The 20,933-nt window shown below is 37.3% G+C and overlaps 1 protein-coding gene across 3 annotated transcripts in view; it reads left to right on the top strand.

Moving 5' to 3' along the window:
- The first annotated feature begins 254 nt into the window (after window positions 1-254).
- LOC117298353 (protein Smaug homolog 1-like) overlaps window positions 255-20,933 on the top strand; it is a 39,376-nt gene continuing 18,697 nt past the window's right edge. The window contains exons 1-2 of one of the 3 annotated variants that reach the window (XM_033781567.1): window positions 255-422; window positions 7,823-8,173. In XM_033781567.1, coding sequence (XP_033637458.1) covers window positions 7,966-8,173 — 208 coding nt within the window. In that variant the 5' untranslated portion in view covers window positions 255-422; window positions 7,823-7,965. Of the gene's footprint in view, window positions 423-5,940; window positions 6,256-7,822; window positions 8,174-20,933 lie in introns of those variants that run through there. The other 2 variants (XM_033781575.1, XM_033781584.1) reach the window with 2 other exon arrangements.

The following is a 20,933-nucleotide window of genomic DNA, read 5'->3' as shown; positions in this document are numbered from 1 at the left end:
AACACAACACAAGTGACGACCTTGCAGACGACGCGTCATTTACCGGAGTCAAAAACTGTTAGGGCGACCTCTATTGCTCAAAGTCAATTATTAGTAGTCTGGAGAAGCAAACTATTGTGTATTCCAAACCACGATAATAACACTGGGAACCACTCAACTTAAGGACGAATAAAATGGTAGGTACCCGCTGCTTCCGGTGTGTACGCTGCGCATGCCATTAACTATTTCTGCACTTATTATTGTGGAAAGCCAGCGAATGTTCAGTACGTGTGTGTTTCGACTGTAGTTTTTCAATCTGGAATCTGCTAGATAGTGCTATAAATTTCCATTCGTCGAGCCAAAGTCTGTGGAAATGTGTTGAAGAATGAATTCACAGTGTTGTAGAACTTGATTCCGTCTTAATAAACATCAACTTCTACTCGGTAAGAATTTGAAATTGAATGTGTTTTATTGATTTCTGAAAAGATTAACACTTACAATAATTTGCAGCAGTGAGAACTAGTTCCGTTTCCGTCCAGTCTGCTGTCGTCTGGTCATTTCTATTTTGAATGTTGTTTATTGACGAAGTAAAAACTTATCACACAAGCGAGCCCGAGCTCGGGCATAGTGAAGGATAGTGAGTAGGGTAGGGTAGGCTGGTAAGTTAAGCCCCTTTCACACGAGCGCTGCAAACGCGGGTCCCTGGTTAAGGGCGCCAGCCGTCTGTCACCTTTACCGCGTGCGATTTTTTAGCGAGCATTCACACGACATGCACACACACACATGTAAACATACGTCCCTCGTTTGGGTAGGCCTACTGCATGGACAAAAGTCTACAAGCAAGAGGCTTGAGTTAAAACAAAAACCTTACAGTTAAAAGGAATAAAATAAATCAATTTCATTGAAATCAGTTAAGTCACATAAAATGTAGAATATTTTAAAAACATTTGCGATAACGTAACTCTCATCCCGTCGGCCGGCGGGAAGGGGGTTACGTTTTCGAAGCTAAAAAAAGAAAAACACAAAGTTCCACGATTCAAATAGCTTTTTGGACGTTAAAAATGCTACATTGTTGAATGCAAATGCTTTTCAGATATGAAACTATTGATGAGACATACCAAATAATGGATTAAAACATCGAAAAGCTTAGCCAAATGACGTATTCTGCTTGCGATTGAACGATGTTTTTGCTTCAAGGTTTGAGCTTGTCTTGAAATGCAGCGATCCAGCAACGTCGAGTCATGATCGAGTCGAAGAAAAACACAAAATTCCATGATTCAAATAGATTTTTGGACGATAAAAACGCTACATTGTTGAATGAAAATGTTTTTTAGATATGAAATTATTGATGAGACATAACAAATGGTGAATTAAAACATCGAAAAGCTTTGCCAAATGACGTATTCTGCTTCCATTTGAACAATGTTTTTGCTTCAAGGTTTGGGCTGGTCTAGCATCCGGCCACAAAACCCACCAGCCAAACGGATCGTAGTCCAGCGTTGAGCAGATATACATGTACATGTATGTACATGTACATATGCATGCTATAGTTCGCCCATTTCTTCCTCCATAGTTCTTCACGTGTCAACGCAGCGGTCCCTCATTACGATCGTAGGCATTCGGTTCAGACGATGGCTCCCCGTGATTATAACATCGATGCGATTTTTTGGAGGAGGTCTCGATCTGTGTTATGAACAACACGGGACCCAGGTAATTTCGTAACATACATAGCATTCACACGACGTGGATTTGCGATTTCATAACATCGATGTTATGAAATCGCACGGGACCCTCGTTTGCAGCGCTCGTGCGAATGGGCCTTTACTCAACAAAATATAAGCAAGAAAACAAGAATAGAAAATGTGTGAGATGAGATGGGCATGGGACTGATGGGCATAGCCTATTTTTGTTAATAATAATACATTTATGCATGATTGTCAAATCTGAACGAAGACTTGAATGTCAATGGTCAAAGCTGGCTGAAGTGACATGTATTGTAAGTTTTTTTTACTGTAATTATTATATTATTGTGTTATAATAATTATGTTCCTGTACTTCTTGCACACCATTCTTGCACACCTTTTCCCCTGTCGAAGTTACATTGCTGTTAATCCAGCTCAAATATGCTTGTCTGGCCATGCCCACTTACTTCAGAGACCGGAACCGATCTTTAATATAAACTGTCAACCGAGTTCAGTATTGACTTAAAAATCATCAATATTTATTATTTGGGAAGTTCATTGAGGCGCTTGCCTCGTAGTATAGTACGAAAAAGGAGTACAGTGCCCCAGTAACTTACTGTGTCATCAGAAATAGAGACATAATAAAATAATACTGTAACATTTGATTTTGCTGAATGGCCATACTACACTGAGGCAGGTACTGTAGTGTAACTGCGGTGCTGTGCTCTCTTAGTTTTTTGTTTGACATCCTACACTGTAGGCTACAGTCTTTAATGTCATGGCCCATTTTGGATCTTGGGTGTGCAGGAACATCCTGCATTTAATTGTACTCATGAATCACAAGTCTGTTTTTCGTCACTCAAATTGATGTTTTGAAGTCCAGAATAGAAAAAACAATGTTGATCATGATAAACCCCTTATAATATCACTTTCAAAATGGACAGATTCCCCGTGTCATGGCCGTAGATCATGTGGTTGCATGTAGTCACATGATTACAAAGGAACTCGGCAAACTCCCACAAATAGATATTCACCAAGGTGGCAGCAGCTAATCTCTCTCATACAAACATTTGATTATCGTCTATGATTATGAATTGCACTAACAATTCAAGAAGTTGTGATAACAGTAACTAGACGACAATACTTAAATTCTATTATAATTGAAAAATCAGCGGATAGCGTGATTGGATTCGAACTCACAACCTTGCAGTATAACCACTGAACTGGGAAACCCAACACCCAAACTGTTGGATTCCGATGGTGTTATGCCTGATCCTACATAAAGCACAATCTGTTTACTGGTGCAGTAATCATACATTTAAAGGCAGTGGACGCTATTGGTAATTACTCAAAATAATTATTAGCACAAAACCTTACTTGGTAACGAGTAATGGGGAGCAGTTGATGGTATAAAATATTGTGAGAAACGGCTCCCTCTGAAGTGACTTAGTTTTCGAGAAAGAAGTAATTTTCCACGAATTTGATTTCGAGACCTCAAGTTTAGAACTTGAGGTCTCGAAATCAACCATCTAAAAGCACACAACTTCGTGTGACAAGGGTGTTTTTTCTTTCATTATTATCTCGCAACTTCGACAATCGATTGAGCTCAAATTTTCACAGGTTGGTTATTTTATGTATATTTTGAGATACACCAAGTGAGAAGACTGGTCTTTGACAATTACCAATAGTGTCCACTGTCTTTAACTGGAAATTTCATTGGAGTATGCTGTGTTTCATGTGTGGTTAGGATATTATTTAAAGGTGAGGGTACAGCTTGTTCAGTTTGGGAAAATATTATCGGCTAGTTAAATGTAAGCGTGCAATTAAAATTTCTCAGAATAGCAAATTATTAGTGAATGGTTCAGTAACTCTGATCATAATTTTGTTGCCACACTGAATATTTTATCTGGCTTGTGCTGTTACAGTATCATTCGTCCAAATTTGCATAGTGTGGAGACAAATTTATGTATTGATTCTAATCACTATGAGGTGAACTTAGTGAAAAGTTCATAGCCGCTTAAAAAAGTTCCTAACACATTATTTTTTACTTTTTAACTAAATAACACGTTGGACTTGACGTCTAATCTAAAGTACAGTACAGACGTCATATGGCATCATCACTTTTTTCCAGAACAGAAGCACAGCATGCTATGTTTCATGCACATTGTGTGGTATTTATCGCATACACTACTAGATTGTATCTCCACAAACAAGTGCAAAGTTTAAAACCCTACTACATGTAGTTTTGTCGCCATGTGGTTATGGTGAGCTAAATTCAGCACTTATTTGATAATTTTGAAATGAAGTCGCTCCGCGTGCCCCCATTTACAGTTTGAGGATGAGGTTGCCATGGACACAATTCTTTGCCGAACGATGAAGTCGCTCTAATGGCATGATTTACTTCCTGTGTGACTGTCAATTTGGGGGTTTTGTTTTTAAAAAACACCAATTGCATTGAGCGGCCGGCATAAGGTATAAGTGTGTGGGGAAACTGGCAATGATTAAAAGTTGATATGATGATATGTGTTTTAAATAAACTTGAAGTGCATGATGAAATCATTAGGATGCAATATTTAGAATACATTATACACCCATGCCTTAATAAAGTGGATATTGAAAGCATTACAGCTGTGTCTGTTAGTAGTTAAAACAACAACGTCTAAGGACAGCCTGGTGTGACATGGCTGCATTTGCAAATAACATCTTTTTCAAGCAGTACAATCACAAGCACTCTGTGTATGTCTCTGCAGCCTTACACTTGCATGGCCAGAGGATAGAAAATTTGATAGATTAGAAAGAAGCTAATTGGAAAGATGAAAACTGGGAAGATTATTTTATACAGGAAGTCTTCTTGCCTTAATTTATTTCCGTGATGGTTGGTGTGTGGAAGCCAATGCGCACAAATGAACACGACCCTTTGAACCCCTATGGTTGATTGTAGAGCTCAAAAGCAGTTTTAATGCATACATGTACATTGCATACATGTGATAGTCACATACATGTACTACCAAAGTGTATGATAAAGGCCCATTCAGTCAAAAATAAATTTAAAAAAAGGTATTTTATTTATGTCATATTTAGTGAGGTTAAACTCCGATCAGCACCCAGCATCGCTTTCCATGGAGGCCCTCAGTTACAAAAATTGTATTGTTTTTGATTATATTTTTTTGTTTATTTGTCCCCCCCCCCACACGGAAACCACTTATTCATTTCTAAGAATGGTCTTTTTTGCTTGTTCAAATACTGGGGTTGATTTCACTCCAAAATTCACAATATAATATAGTAAAGTCCTATGGATAATTATGTAGGACACTCCAGATGTGGTTTCCAAAATGATCATTCACAAACCTGTTTGTCCAAATAAGGCAAGGTTGTGTTATGATGGACAAGGTTGGTGTCCACAATGGAGTTGTTGACGTTCAATATTTTTGTGGGGCTGTGTCTATGTTGTGTTATTGATAATCAAAAACGAAGCTTCAAATGACAAGGATCTACGTGTGAGTTATAGAAACAAATATTGAATGTATTTTGTTTGTGCATCGTCACAAATGCAATCACTGTGTGATATCTGGCTTTTCCATTTCAGTGGGCTTCAGTTAAAGTGGAAGAGTCCAGATTTCACCTTGTGATTATAATCTCCGAAAATATTTATAATTAAACAAAATTAAGAACTTCTTTTGCCGTCTTTTTTTAAAGCATTTATTGGAAACTTGTTCATCTTGTCAAAAAGAAAACAATGAAATGAATTGGGATAAAAATATTAGTGTGATCTTGTTAATTAGTATATACATAGATTTAGATTATATAAAAAAATATAAATTATATTTAACCTTTGAGAAAGACTCTGCTAGGGTAGAAACGTCAGGCCATTAACTTTTTTTGCACTAAATTATAAAACTCGGACTTTACGTTCACACATTTTTTGTACAATTTGTAGGCATCTTACATGTGCACGTAAGACAGTTTGGATTAGCTTCTCCCAAAAATCTTTAAAAGAATGCTTTAATTCAAATTCTATGCATGGCGAGCTGATAAAACATTTGGCATGGTACCAAGTCTTGTGACACCTTGCCAAGCTGGGCGAGAACGTTTCAGAAGGGAAGTCATCATTTGATTTCTCCACCTCCAGACTTCACGTACACATCCCTCCCAGTCTCCGAGTCACATGTCTGTTTGTGTACAAGCCGGGGAGGGGACTGGCACTGTTTAGTACCCGACATCGCATGGTGTGTACAGCCTAGTGTTATTAATAATGCCGGGCAGTTGGGTCACGCACCATTTCCTCATGAGATAGTTCCTGCGTTGCGACGGTCGGTCATGGGACAATCATTCTTAGTTGTAAGGATGTCATGAGATGCCAAGCTCATTAATTGACTCTCATGTAGTGTATCCTTTGGCCTTAGTTTACTAACAGACACTGTCACTGAGGTTGTGAGACTCTGCTGGTGTGTTTGGGTTGTGCTGGCTACACTGTAAGCTAGCTTTACCACACGGTGATTGCCTCTTTCCTTGCTATCGAGTCGGTGTGTGCTGGGATTATAGTGTTGTCTTTCTGCGTCTGTGTTTTGTTACAGGCTGTCATCAACAGGTAACGGTACGCACGTATGTACATTTGATATTTGTTTTGAAAAATTTGTTCTGATAATTTTGTTGTCAGAAATGTGTGTGGTTGAGTTGTGATGATATATTTGTAAACATGTGTAACAAAAAGGGGAGTATAGTCAATGAGTCACGCAGGATGGCATGGAGGTAGTACGGTGTACCTACATGTAGGTTCATGGTGTATTTTGTTCTTAATTTGACAGGAAACACAAATTGTTTGTCCCATTAGCAGTTTTTCCAATAGCTGTACCTTTTATTCTGTGAAACCACCCTTAACTGTTTCAACATGTGACTGGACATGTAGGCTTATGCTGAAAAAAATTGAGTTTATAATTTTTGTTTTCTTCTATTTATTTTTCAAATCAGCCTCAAATCTCCATTCAATGTTGAAGGAAAAATTACCCGCCTTTTCCATCCATTCTTTCAATTGAGATTGGAGGGTAAAACAAGAAATGATTCTAATAAACTCAAACCCAATCACTACGTTGAAACACTTTTAGGAAAGTTTCAGGTACTTTAAACAAAAATTGTGTTTCTGGTCATTTGCATTTCTGAATAAATCACCAAGACCCTAACACCTTCGGGTGGCACGGTTGGCTTATGCGTAAAGCGCTCGCCTCCCACCAAGGTGACCCCGGTTCGATTCCCGGTCGGGGCCATATGTGAGTTTAGTTGTGCGTTGGTTCTCTGCTGTGCCACGAGGGTTTTCCAGACTATCTGGTTTTCCGCCCTCAGGAAAAAATCAAACACTTTCGATCTTGGCTGTGCTCCGTGGTCATAATGGGTTGATGTGGCTGGCAGCTGAATGCGCCCTTGCATGCCTGCTTCTCGAACACGTTGTAGTCGCGTCCTTCGCAGTTCCGCTCTAGCTGCGAGTAAGGACGATTAGCCCCCCAAATTATTATTATTAAATATTTTTGGTATATTTGTACAACATGTATATTTTAAGGCCCATTTGTGGCTGCTTCTCTCCTGAGCCAGGATTATCTTTTAGACAGACATGGCCCATTATACATAAATGGCCACTATTTTGTACAATTTGTGCAAAAAGTTCTACATAAAAACCAAAAAATTCACCTAACCATTACTATAAGTTTAAGAAATTCATTGCATCAGAATACATCACATGTGTTGTACTTCAGTACGTGCTGGCAAACTTAATATTACATACTTGTTTAATTGAAACGATGAATGAATTTTGTACGCAAATTGACTTGTTAAGTCTGTATGCCGACTGTTAAAACATCCACTATGACCATGCCATTGCCATCTGTCTTGTTGGTTAATAATAGTATTCTCAGCTATTCTCGACTGTGCTACTGAATGCAGTTGTGCATGCCTGGCTCTCTAAGTTTTGCATTATGTTTACCTAAAGCACCGCACACATACATAATGGATGAGTACATGTAATAGGTAGGGCATATGTGTACACGTTTTGTTGCTGGAGGTTTAGATGCTGATTGCTTCATACTGGACCATGTGAAATAGTTGTTCAGAGAAAAATACCAGGTGATTTCTAGACTACCGGAAATAACAGAATACTTGTCATTTTATTTCAGGTCAAAATTGAGGTAAATTATGTAATCTATGAGTGGACTAGTCGTGTGCCTACCACCAAACTCCAGATATTGTCAGTCACTATGGACCAATGCAGTAGAGGGTAGCAGTTGTCTCCTTAAATACCTCCGCCACTGGTCTCGCCATGAAGCCGGCCTACCTATTTCGTGACCAAGTAAACGCCCTGTCGGTGTGGTTTAAGGAATGGAATGAGTGTGAACAGACTGTGGCATTGTATTCGTTAATACGAAGGGTGTCCTCAACCCAGGCACGCTTCCTGACTCTGGTCCTTGAGCAGACTCTTGGCGATACGGACGACTGTCAGCGGTTAGAACAAGAAGCCAACGATCTTGGTAAGTTTATTATTTTTTTTTTTTAAGGTGGCTGTTTTGTTTTGTTACAGTGAAAGACTGTTCATTATTTGGTGTATGTGGTATCTATAGGCTTAAAAGTTTTTGTCGGCAGTGAGCAACACATGTAAAAAATATGGGGGGGTTGAACAATTTATCCGTGATATAAAAATCAATGATACATTTTCCATTGAAAAGAAAAAAGAATGATCAAAATCTTATTGACTGTTTTTAAATATTCCTTAAAAGCTTTCCTCCACAGCTTGGAAGTTCCAACAAATGTAAGTTCACTTTGTGCTGCAAGGTGATTGATGATGGAAATAAAGACAGAACAATTCCGATCCATCATAGTTTTAAAATGTTTTAAGACCATCTCCAAAGAGTCTTTGTGTTATTGTAAACCACATGGGACATTAAGCCATTTGCAAAAACAATCCGGTCTTCTCCTATTTTGCAAATATCAAGGCACTAAACCATTTCTGCCCTGGGGCTTGATGATTGTCTTGAAGATGTGATTTCCTCCCACATTTGTGTTTTTTTGTGTGTGCAATATTTACCCTGTATGAAAAACAAGTTTCTAGATTACTGCTACTTCCGGGGCTTAGAAGAATAAGATCTGCATAGACAAGAACAGAGAGGGATGTGCGTTCAGAGAACCTCAATTAAAGTTTGCAAAAACCCCTGGATTATTTATCCCGTCCTAAATTATTCATGTTGGTTGTAATTACATTGGGAGGGGATGATCGAGGCATCTCAGTGCTGCGTGTGTTAAAAAAAAACAAAAAAAACTTCCCATCCTCTGACAATGAGATCTCATGCGAGCATGAAGGTTTAGATATGATCATATCAAGTCAAGTGTACTACAGATAGGATATTGCTCGGACGCCCACTCTATTTAATACTTTATCGCCAGATGTTCCTCCAAGCTCTTTCCCTCTGAGCGGGCAATTTTTTTTTTCTCGAGCGAAGCATCCCACCGTCGGTGTATGATAATTTTCTCGACCGTTCAGTCAGTCTGTCGGTGGCTCTGTCTGTCTGTTTGAAGGTGGGACAAACAAGCTTGACGTTTTGATGTTCTGGTCAGCTATGCTGTTAACTGCATTATTAAAAACTTATGTAAATAAAATGGTTGTATTCTCCAAGTCTTCTTCTTTTTTATTGGTTGCGTTGAGGTTGTGTTGTGAGAGTAAATGTACTGGAAAACGCTTGAGGCACGTGCTGGTTGACTGGCTGTGCATTTTTGCAGCTCTGCATTTCTTTAAGGATGAGGGTAGCACTGTAAAGATTAGCTAAATTTAGAAGATGTTTTTACTGCGTATTGATCCCTTGCACTCACGTCACACGCGGCGACTGATGTCATGCTCACCTCGTTGCTGGTCAATAGGTTTATGTGTAAACGCCGCGTCGCCTTAAATGCGCAGAATAACACACGTTGACATTGACCACCAAAATGGCGCATCCAAGATTATTCTGATGATGACGTCAGGTGAATTGGGTCAATAGTCAATTCAGGGCTTAGATTTGACACTGGACTGCTGGCCCAAGGCCAGTGATTTTAATGTTGGGCCAGTAAACACATGAATGGACAAGTCCGACAGTCCTGTGTTTTTCAACTGAATAACAATATTTTTACCTCATAGTAATATTTGTAACAAATTCTGTTCAGATCTGTATCTTTTAATTCTGTCAAGTATTTTACTTAAATATGATAATTCCTGTATTAAGAAAAATTTGATCAATGATCTTTGAGTGCTTTTTTATGTTTATTTTTTTAATTCTGCTCTTGTAAAACAACTTCTGGTCCAGTACACATTTTTAGCTATACAAGCCCTGAAGAGGTTTAAAAAGGGTCTGTTTCCCTTTTCCCTGTTCCCTTTCCGTCATTACAGTAATTGTTTAAGAGTCTGCACCGGCCACACCAATCATGTGCAATGTGTACAACTCCCTGTTTCCTTCATGGGAAGTGAACATTTATCCAAATCCTTTACTCTAGTGTTCAAGTAAATGCAAATAAAACCAATCGGTGAAACTTTCATTGACGTCAGTGCTTATGGTACATGTGATCTGGTTACTGTCAGCAGTTTTTCTCTGCAATATGTTGTGTCTACACAGATCAACAATGTACCCTCTGCTGCTTCGCAAAACTTAATCAAGTTCATCTTAAAAAAGAACATAATTTGTTCTATTCATTGTACATTGTAGGCTTATTTAAAAGCCTACAATAATATACTGTGACGTCTAAAAATGCCTTTAAAAAGGCGGGGTCTATTCCACATGTTTGTACATAGCACTAAAGCTTCAGTATTGGCTCGCTTGCAGTGCTGAACTACCTAAATAGTTTGTTTAGTTGTTACACCCACTTCCCCATTGTTGAAAGAGAAAGCAGTAGACATTGGTCCTATGTGAACCCTAGGGTGTGAACCCAAATCAGTGAACCCTTATCTGTGAGGTCATGAAGGAAGAAAGTGAGGTGTTAACTGTTGTCCATGCATTGTAATCTCAACCTACACAGGTACAGTTCAAGGGCTTACCACACCCCCATAATACCTTTATGGACCATGTGAGCAATCGCCATTCTTCCCTGCTCTATGTATTTAAGAAATGAGCTTTGCATCATCTTGGTCTCGAAATGAAACAGAAAGTTTAACAACTCAAATGCTTCTGTTATTCAGAATTTGGTGGGGGGTTTTTTACTGTGAAAAACATCAACGAAATAAAACTTGTGATTTAAGTACAAGGGAGATTATCAATTTGTTATTGAGTTACATTTTGAAAAGTGGCCAGTATATGAGAGCTAACAACTTTCCCTGATTCTGCAGATAATTCCCTGAAAATAAACCAATCTGTCCATGTTCTGATGAACAAATTTGAAAATCTCCTTGATTCTGGAAAGTCCTATTATGTTGAATGTAATTATAAAAACCTCTCTTATTGTACAAAATCTCCCTAATTGCAAGATTCAAGTATTGTCAAGTATTCCAACGTCAGTTTTTATTACTCAGGCTATTACCAAACTATTTTGAGGATGATGATGAAAGAATTGAGATTGAGAGCCTTCAGTCTGTGGCAGGTTGAAGATAGTATAGTTCCGATTCTCGTTGCAATTTTAAAGGACTTTTGTTTTTTTATCAATCAGGGCATTGTATGACGCCATTATTACCATAGCGACCAACCTGTCAAGTCTTGTGATTACACTTGACGTTGCTAGGGTAATGATGAAAGGCAGTATGGTATGAGAAACCCCTTGCTTTATAAATAACTGTTCATCCGTCGTGCTTTAGACTTCGCTGATCAATTTGTAATTACTGTACAAAAAATAGAGAGTAAAAATAGCCCTCGTGAAATCTATAATCTACGCTTTACAATCCAGTGCTCGGCATATATAAAAGAAATCTAACAATTATGATATTTACAGAATTAAAAAAAACTATAGTACAATGTACTTTTGTGTGCATTGTACAATCGGATCAAGAATGACGCACACAAATCTGCACATAAATAAAACTTCAACACTGTATAAAAAACACTGGACATGTGTGAATAGTCCACATATTGTTTCAAGTTTCTTCATTAATAATAATAATAAGACATTTGTAAAGCGCCTAATGCAAAAGCCTCTAAGCGCATTAGAATGTGGACACTGAACTCGGGTCCACACTTTGTATCAGCTGCTTCGTATTCAGTGTGGGGGTTGTTGATGGGCTGTAGCAAAATGTTGTGCAGTAATAATAGGTGAATGTGTGTAGTGAGTCGTATAATTGCAGTTTTAATTGGAAAGTCAAGCCACACTTTACGGGTTTTAAAGACACTGTGACACCTTTAGTAATTGCGAACACCAGTCTTCTCACTTGGTCTATCTCAACATGTACAAAATAACAAACCTGTGAAAATTTGAACTCCATTGGTGTTGGAATTGGCTAGTATAATAAAGGAACACGAAGTTGTGCTTTAAAATGCTTGATTTCGGAGGTCCCGAAATCAAATTCAAATATTTTAATGGAAAATACTTCTTTCTCGAAAACTACGTTACTGCAGAAGGGGCCGTTTCTCATAATGTTTTATATTCAATAGCAACAATATTTTGAGTGATTACCAATAGTGCCTTTAAACTCTAAGTCAAGTTTGTTTGCCCTGCTCCAATGTGTTGAAAGAAGGGTAATCATATGAAGATACTCTTAACATGTGTTGATTTGATTTGCGTATCGGCAGTGTCCAGCACTCTAATGGTTGTATTGTACACAAGGCTATTGGTGTATGCATGTTTGTTCACGTACGTGTAGTTTGTTTAGGTATTGTAGCACACTTGAATGCATTGTTTCACCTGAGTGCAATTCATAATGGTGGTGAACTGGTGCGGACCTCAAGCTAGGGCCAAAACGCAGATGTAGTCCTTGCCTCCCAAAGGTTCAGGCCACTGACATACTTTTCATGTGAATAAAAACCTCAAGATTCACCTGACCTCGCTGAAGTGACCTACTTCCAAACAAACTGCGCGTGTATGTCAATAAAACAGGGTTGTTTCTTGTATGTATATTTCAAAGATTCGCCTGACCTCGCTGAAGTGACCTAGTTCCATACTAGATGCGCGTGTATGTCAATAAAACATAGAATGTAGAATGTACACTGTGCGAGCCCAATTTCACATTGTGAGTGATGTCATGAAACAATTTTTTTACGGCAGCCTGCTGTAAGATCCATGCATCAAAACTGAAAAACATCAATATGAACTGTGTAGTACATCATGTGTTGTGTAGTGTGAAACTGAAACGTAAAGCACACAAGTTGAAACAGTCATAATGTTTTTTAAAAATGGTAGTGGTACACAGAAAAAGCATGCTCGAGCCAGATACTTCAATCTTGCACGGGCAAGGCAGTTTTTCCTTGGTCAAGAGCACCTGTCTGAGGGAGATGAAAATTTGGGTACTGTACAATTGCATGTGTTGCCTCTGTGAAGCATCAGCCTGCGTGTAAACTCGTTTGCAGGTCTGATGCTCATTTTTGAAAGGGCAAGGGCACCAAGGCATTTTTCTCATCATTGGTTAAGGGCACCTCTATGCTGAAATTGTTAATTTTTATTGGCGCATTTCGAGGGGCACCAAGGCTATAGACAGGTGCAATGAAGGCAATTTGTCTGTGTTGCCTCCGTGAAGTATCAGGCCTGCATTTGCAGTAACTAGCCCTACATCTGTTCACGTGTGGTGTTTTTGTAATTGCAAAGCCAGTTTGTTGTGTATTGCGTGTGCATTGATTGGTAAATGCATGAATGCTGAACATTTAAGTCCAGTTCATACTTCCTGTGTATGTGAATATGAAGCAGATGTTGACATCACATGGCTGTTTTTTTGCAGCGAATGTTTTGCAGGAGTTGAGCACAAGTCGACTGGTGCGAATTATTTGTTGCAAATTTGTGACGTCAAACTTTGAGTTCTAGACAGAGAGGTCAAGATTGTTGACGAATCACAAACCTCTACTGTTACTGAGTTGCACCTGACTGTTCAATCAAGTTCACTCCATCCCTGACCTGACATAGACCAGATCAGGTGACTCATCTCCCAGCCTTTTTTTTATCCCCCACCCCTCCCTCCCCCCTTTCATCTGGTGTCATGCATTGTACCCTACCCAGCTGGCTCACAATGAAACACAGTAAATGATCAATGTCATGCAGGGCAGAGATCTTGCAATGCACAAGCTGTGGTATCGGGCCGAACTGCAGGCCAATATTTCTACCAATTAAAAATACAAGATAACAAAAATAGATTAATAATAAATAATAATACACTGTAGTTTATTAAATGAAAATAATTTAAAAATTCACAAAAATAATCAAGAGGAAACCATATAAAATGGTCCAGATTGCACAGTATGACTTTTTTAAAACCAAAATTAACACAAGTAGAAAACATTCTGTTTCAATTCACCGTTCTTAACAAACTTGAGTCCAGATGCACCACAGTTTTGAAAATTCTGGGGAAAACCCTGCACATTCAATTCATCGTGGGAAAACCTGTCAATGAAACCCTGTTTTTAAAAAGTTCCCATCGCTATTAAAACAGTAAGTTAATTAAAATGGAACTGGACCACCCCGACACCTCAAAAAGAGATACTCATGCAATGGTGAATAATGAAGTTGCTTGTTATCCACAATGTTTCATTGCTTCCCCCATCGTGAAACAACTATTGTCGTCAACATTTTAATGAGCAAGGAAAAACTACAGATGTGACCCCACAAAACCAGGACAAAATCATTAAAGCTTATTTCCAGGAAACACTCGTTAAAGGTGCACCTCCAATAGATAATTGTCACAACTGTCATCATTAGAGGTAAAAGGATGATGAACCAATTAGAACAGAAAGTTTGTTGATAATTTAAATTTTGTCAAAACCTTTCACAAGGACAAAAACTTTTGAAGTGTTAAATATTTGTTTGTCTGCCTGGGGAAAAAATCAGCTGTTAACAAAATCACCTAAAAATCTGATGGGTTTTTCTTTTTACTTCAATTAATATGCATAATGGTCATCCTGATTTAGTTTGATTTCTGATTTGTTTTGCCAGTTTTTTTTAATGAAATAGCATGAAAAGTCAGTTAAAGCCTACACCACAACTACTTGCATGATTATCAGTACTTCTCATCAATCAAAACAACTTTAAATAAATAAATAAACAAACAAATAAATACAAATAAATAATTAACTTATGATCACAACACTAGAAATATTTCAAGTGTTGTGATCGACAGTTAAACACTAAATTGTAGGGAACTACCAACACAGGTATTTTCATGTCAAAATAAATATATAAATAAATACAGTGCTTTTGTAAACAGGTGGTTTTGAATTGTAATAATTATTAACATGTGGTCATCAGGTTTGCCCCGACATGAGGATTGTCATTACTCAGGAAGGAAACTGCAATGTGAATTGTCTGCCAGTGCAATCACAACAGACCAGGTTTTGTTCTTGACTGTTATTGCCCCACACTGAAACTATGATTTGTGGTTTTCAAAATCTATTTTCGGAATGTTTTATCTGTTTATTTTGTTAACCAGGAAGGACTGATCACAATACTACATTGTATTGTTGTCATATGTGAGGATGAAGCTTTTGCTGGTACTATGTAAATGTAATACACTTAATTGATTATCAATCAATGTAGTGTTACTGACCTAAATTGAGTGAATTTTTTTCATAAAATCATTTTTTTTTCTCACTGCATGCCACTTACATACTATAGGCCTACTTTCTTATGGACTTGCACATTGCACACAATCTGATTGCACATCACATACGAATGTAGGATTCCTCAAATAGAGTTACAGTATTTCATTGTAATTTGCACTAAATGGTAGTGCCTTGATCTATGGTACATTGATTGATTATGTTGACGTAAGCACGCACATGGCATGTATAGATCATAATATAACGGTTGTTTACAAAAAAATAGTGGCCTTGTACATTTCCGGCAGGCTTGATACTGCACCGTGGTCATTTGGGAAATGGTATCATAATTCCCACATAAATTCAAGAGTTATAAAAGTACAGTAAGAGCCGAAGAGTTTTGAGATATTACTTGCTGAGGTGCTCTAGTTTTGGGGATATGAGTAAAACAATGTCATGAAAATTATATTAGCATGTAAAAACGTATTTTTATGACATTGCTTTACTCATTTCTCAAAAACTACAGCACCTCAGCAACTAATGTCTGCAAACTGTGTAAGTTTAAGGTAAATATGTGGACATTGTGTTTTGTGTTACAATAAGTACCCAAATCCTTTAAATAGAGTAGCATTTCAAAAACTAACTAATTGCATAAAAAACTGCATGAAGCTTCAGATAAGCAAGCATTTTTTTATTGTCCATATTGAAACAGTCTGGAGTAATGAGTTCATTTGACATTGTACATTAGCAGAATTTGTAGGCTGCTGTTGGACCCTAGCCATGTTATACTAGGATGCCATAGCTACGTATTTTCATATTTATGATGTTCTATATTATGCATGCATTTTTTCATTATCCACATTGAAACAGTCTGGGGTAATGAGTTCATTTGACATTGTACATTATTAGAATTTGTAGGCTGCTGTTGGACCCTAGCCATGTTATACTTAGGATGCCGTAGCTCATATTTTCATATTTATGATGTTCTATATTATGCATGTATTTTTTTATTATCCACATTGAAACAGTCTGGGGTAATGAGTTCATTTGACATTGTACATTAGCAGAATTTGTAGGCTGCTGTTGGACCCTAGCCATGTTATAGCTATGTGCATTGTACATGATACACAGATTTTGAGCCTTCCTCTACTGCTACATGTACATTGAACATGAACTGCCAGTCTGAAAAACACTTAACTCTCCTCTCCAGAGACATACAGAGGGAACGCATTACACACTACGTGTACACATGGAGCGAAGATGCACCCGCATTTCAAAAAATGACTTTCTATAAATAGACCTAGTGGTGACAAGTGCTGCGTGTCATCATTACCATTCACACACTCCGTGTATACAACGGACTGATTCTATGCTATGGGTGATGATGTACTACATGCCACAGTCCGAGAACATACTGCAGTGTAAGCATGTAGTGGATGGTGACAAACCCTGTGAGCATCCATTAAAATGTGTCTCCAAGCTCTGCAAGGAAAGACTATACTATAATTGCTAATAACAAATGGTTTGCACATTAAAATCTATACTTTTAGCCAGAGGTTGAATTTGCAAGGAATCCGAGAGTTTAAAATGTTTATTGTACAATACATTAGATTGTCTAGACAAGTATTTATAATTAATGTAAATATGAAACAGATGGGCCTAGTGTAGTATTGATAAACTCCTTTCATCAAATTAGGAGTAACTTTTTGACTGTTTACCATATTAACTGGCAACTCTCCTGCATAATATTACTACATACATGTACCTTATGTGCAAGAATGTACAAGTACATGTTATATTATAGAGGTCTTTGATGGTTTTTTGAGCATTTTGGTGGGGTTGAATTTGATTCAAAAGTGGAACAGTTTTACAAACTCACAAAACGTATAGGGGCCTAAGAAAAAAGAAAAGAAAAAAAAAAAAAAAAAAAAAATTAGAAGAAAAAAAAACATTTATAAAAGAAGTCCTTCCTACCATGGACATACTGACCATATTAAAGAACTTGGCAAGTAACCAGAAACTGATCTCTCTTTTTGGCCTAGCAAATTAATGCGTACATGTACTCCATACAGAAAATATTTTTAACTAAAAGTGTGGACAGTTAATATTCAATTACAAAAGAAATGTTTTTCTCTATGGACTCAAATTTTCTTTAGGAATGAAATACAAACTTAATACATTAATTTTAATATTTTGGAAATTTAAAATAAAAATTTTAAATGTATTATGAGTCTAAAAAAATAACTAAATTTACTGTTGACTAAAACAAACTATTTTTTTAGTTTTTAGTTAAGTTTTTTAGCCTTAGGCTTTGCCAGAGTCGAATCGAAATGTCAGGACACTTACTATATTTTGTAACAACAAAATTTTGTATGAACCCAAGATTGCCACCAGAAAATCAGACTTTGTACCCTGTTTTTGACTAAAATAGCCGTAAAGTTTGGAGGTAAGTGGCTTGAGAGGCAATCAGTCATGGAGGTACAGACCTCAAAGACAACGCATCGTCATTCAAGGAGCTTGTTTTCAGCGGTACGTCTGCATAAACACAGTCGCTTGAACCTTGAGGTTTGATCAATATGCTGGTTTATAAATAGACCCAGCGCGGGCTGCAGTTTAATGGAGGGGCTTGTTTTTTTTTCCTCGGTCCTATAAATAAAACTGGATACGTACGTATATATAGTCGTAGTATACAAATTTGTGTATTCAAATCAGCATGTAAATTAATCATTAGAAGGAGGCATGTGTGGCAAGAGCTTGTGTTTGTGTAAGGTTATTTACGGTGAGCTGGTTTCATAAAATGACGTAGGTGTGTTGTTCAGACGGAGCGTGTTATTTATTATCAGGTACACTTCCGAAGGGGTATGAATAAAACAATCAGAATATTAATGGCATGGTTGATGAGTTATTAGGAAATCCTGCACATTATTGAAAGAGGATGTATGACTATCCTTAAAATTGACATTTTTCTTTTTTGCAAAATATTCAGTGTGTGTTAATATTTTGTAATTTGAGTAAACATATGGACGACGGAAACGGAAATGTTTATTGCAGATACTTTCATCTCATCAAAATAATCGCAGCAAGATTTGTATATTTTCACCTCAGTCCAATTTCTTCCCTCTTTCAACATGGAGGAAGAAGCTGTTTACTTTGGTTTAGGCGAAACTCTATCATAATCATCAGACAGAAACCACTGTCCCAGAAAACTTGTACACCCTACATTACCTTGAGGTCAAGTCTTCATGAACAAACAATTCTGATACACATAAATAGTCGCATTGGGGAATCTGTAGTGAAACATAAGCCATTGAAACCAGTTGTTACATGTTTGTGTTTCCCATTTATTTCTTGTTGTCTTCCTGGAGTGACTCACGGTGTCGGAGGTTTATGATATTATTGGTTTCTGTGTTAATCCAAATTAAAAACAACAAAACAACAGATTTTCACAAACCTTTCATCAGAACATCCTATTGTTTTGTTTTCTCCACTTTGCTCAACAAAAAGATTTACACCACAATTTTAACAGTTGCAGTCGCACATCATTGCTGTAATTAGTATTATTTATTTCTAGTAATGAGCTTACATACTTTACTTGTATCAAGATGTACTTAAAGGAGCGTTACAGAATTGGTAAGGCACAAAAAACGTGAAGATCACAGATTTACATAAAACTTACACGGTCTAATGATGATGATACTTGAAAACATCCCTTGAAATATTTCTGTCTAAAATGTCATATTTGATGAGAAATAAACAATCTAACTTTGCGTTTGGAGTTCGTTGCTGAGTGAGTGTTTTATTCTTTTTTATTTTGGCATCAATGCAATTCAAAATTTGTAATCCGTTTTTCACTATTCTCTCGTGACCCAGATGGTCGATCGATCTCAAACTTCTACAGGTTTGTCAGTTTATGTATATATGGTGGATTACATAAAGTGTTTACAAGCAACTGTTTTGTTAGCAAAAACCAATTCTGTAATGTTCCTTTAACACTGACATGGATGGGCCCCCCCCCCTCCCCACATATCTAACCATGCTCTAACAATCCTTAGTCGAATGGGATAGAGGTGGCATGGAATGACATTGTAAAAATTGTGCACACATACACTGATTTACATTGTATGCAGGTAGTCACATGCAGGCTTGAAATTTCATCTTTGAGAGGGCAAAGTCATTTTTCCAATAGTGCTTCTATTAGGAGAGTCTTAAAAGAAACAGACATTTGAAAGGGCATCAGAGCCAAGACCAGGGCAACAGAGGCAGTGGTCTCTGTGAAACTCAAGGCCTTTTACATGTACTGTACAGTAATCAGGCACATTGTTGATTTATAAACATAATATACATTGTAGTGTAATAAACCAAACAAGTCTCCAGCATATTAAGCAATGAGAACGTCTTTGTTTTCCTTACATTGTATGTTAAAGCCATTATACACTTTCGGAACAGGAAAAAAAAAAAAAAAAAGTTCACAGATTTACAAATAACTTACAGGGTTTACAGAAGGTAATGGTATTTATAAAAGACTTATCTTGAAATATTATTCCATGGAATGCTTTACTTTTTGAGAAAACATTAAAACAATTATCAATTCTCTACATCAAGAATTACGGATTTATAGTAAACACATGTCATGACACGGCGAAACATGCGGAAACAAGGGTGGGTTTTCCCGTTATTTTCTCCCGACTCCGATGACCGATTGAGCCTAAATTTTCACAGATTTGTTATTTTTTATATAAGTTATGATACACGAAGTGTGGGCCGTGGACAACACTGTTTACCGAAAGTATCCACTGGCTTTAAAAAGTAATGCACACATCATGGGTACTTTCAGACGTACTGTAGGTTCACAAAAATATTCAAACTCATGCAGGACTTGCACGGTCTTTGGATATTTGCAATATTTTTTTCTTTCATAATGGTCGTCGTGGACATTGACATTGACATCTTTAATGTCAGACATTTCCTCCCTTCAGGAATCCTGTTGTTGACATGAGGACCAATAATAATATTCTTGTAGCCCAGTCATTCGCGTACTGTTGTTGAATGTTTGCATTACATGTAGTATTGCTTCCTTTGACTGTACCATGGGCACATACGTACATTACGTGTACTGCCCCGAGTTGAGGGAAAATACAGGGTAAAGCCCTAGTTCAATTAAAGCAGGAATTGATGCAATACTTTAAGTATTGCATCATAAATTGTACATTATTGAAACAAATATTGGTGAGGAATGAAAACTGAAACTAGTTTATTTATGTGATTTTAAAACGGAAACATTGTAAACAAACACGGAACAATTTGCCTTTGTTGTATCCTTCTCTTTGTCTTTTTCCTTGGGTAAAAAAAAAAAAAAAGGAAAAAACTTAAAGGGTGGCTGCAGTGTTTTTTTAATTTTTTTAATTTAAACGATTAAACATGACTTTTTAAACCTGAAATATTTTTTGTATTTTTTAATTTAATGCGCAAGTATTTTAAAAGTGGTTTTCAAGAGATTAGGGGAACCCACCCCGCCCCTAAAAGGGAGCCTTCATGTGACGTCATGTCGGGAACCCGAGCCGTCGGGTTCCCTGGCTGTGTGCATATAGAGACATGTGCATTGTGTGGC

This window comes from Asterias rubens, chromosome 1 (assembly GCF_902459465.1).
Source record: "Asterias rubens chromosome 1, eAstRub1.3, whole genome shotgun sequence".
Classification (NCBI taxonomy): domain Eukaryota; kingdom Metazoa; phylum Echinodermata; class Asteroidea; order Forcipulatida; family Asteriidae; genus Asterias; species Asterias rubens.
Note: the sequence above shows the minus strand (reverse complement) of the source record. Positions and strands in the feature narration are given on the sequence as shown.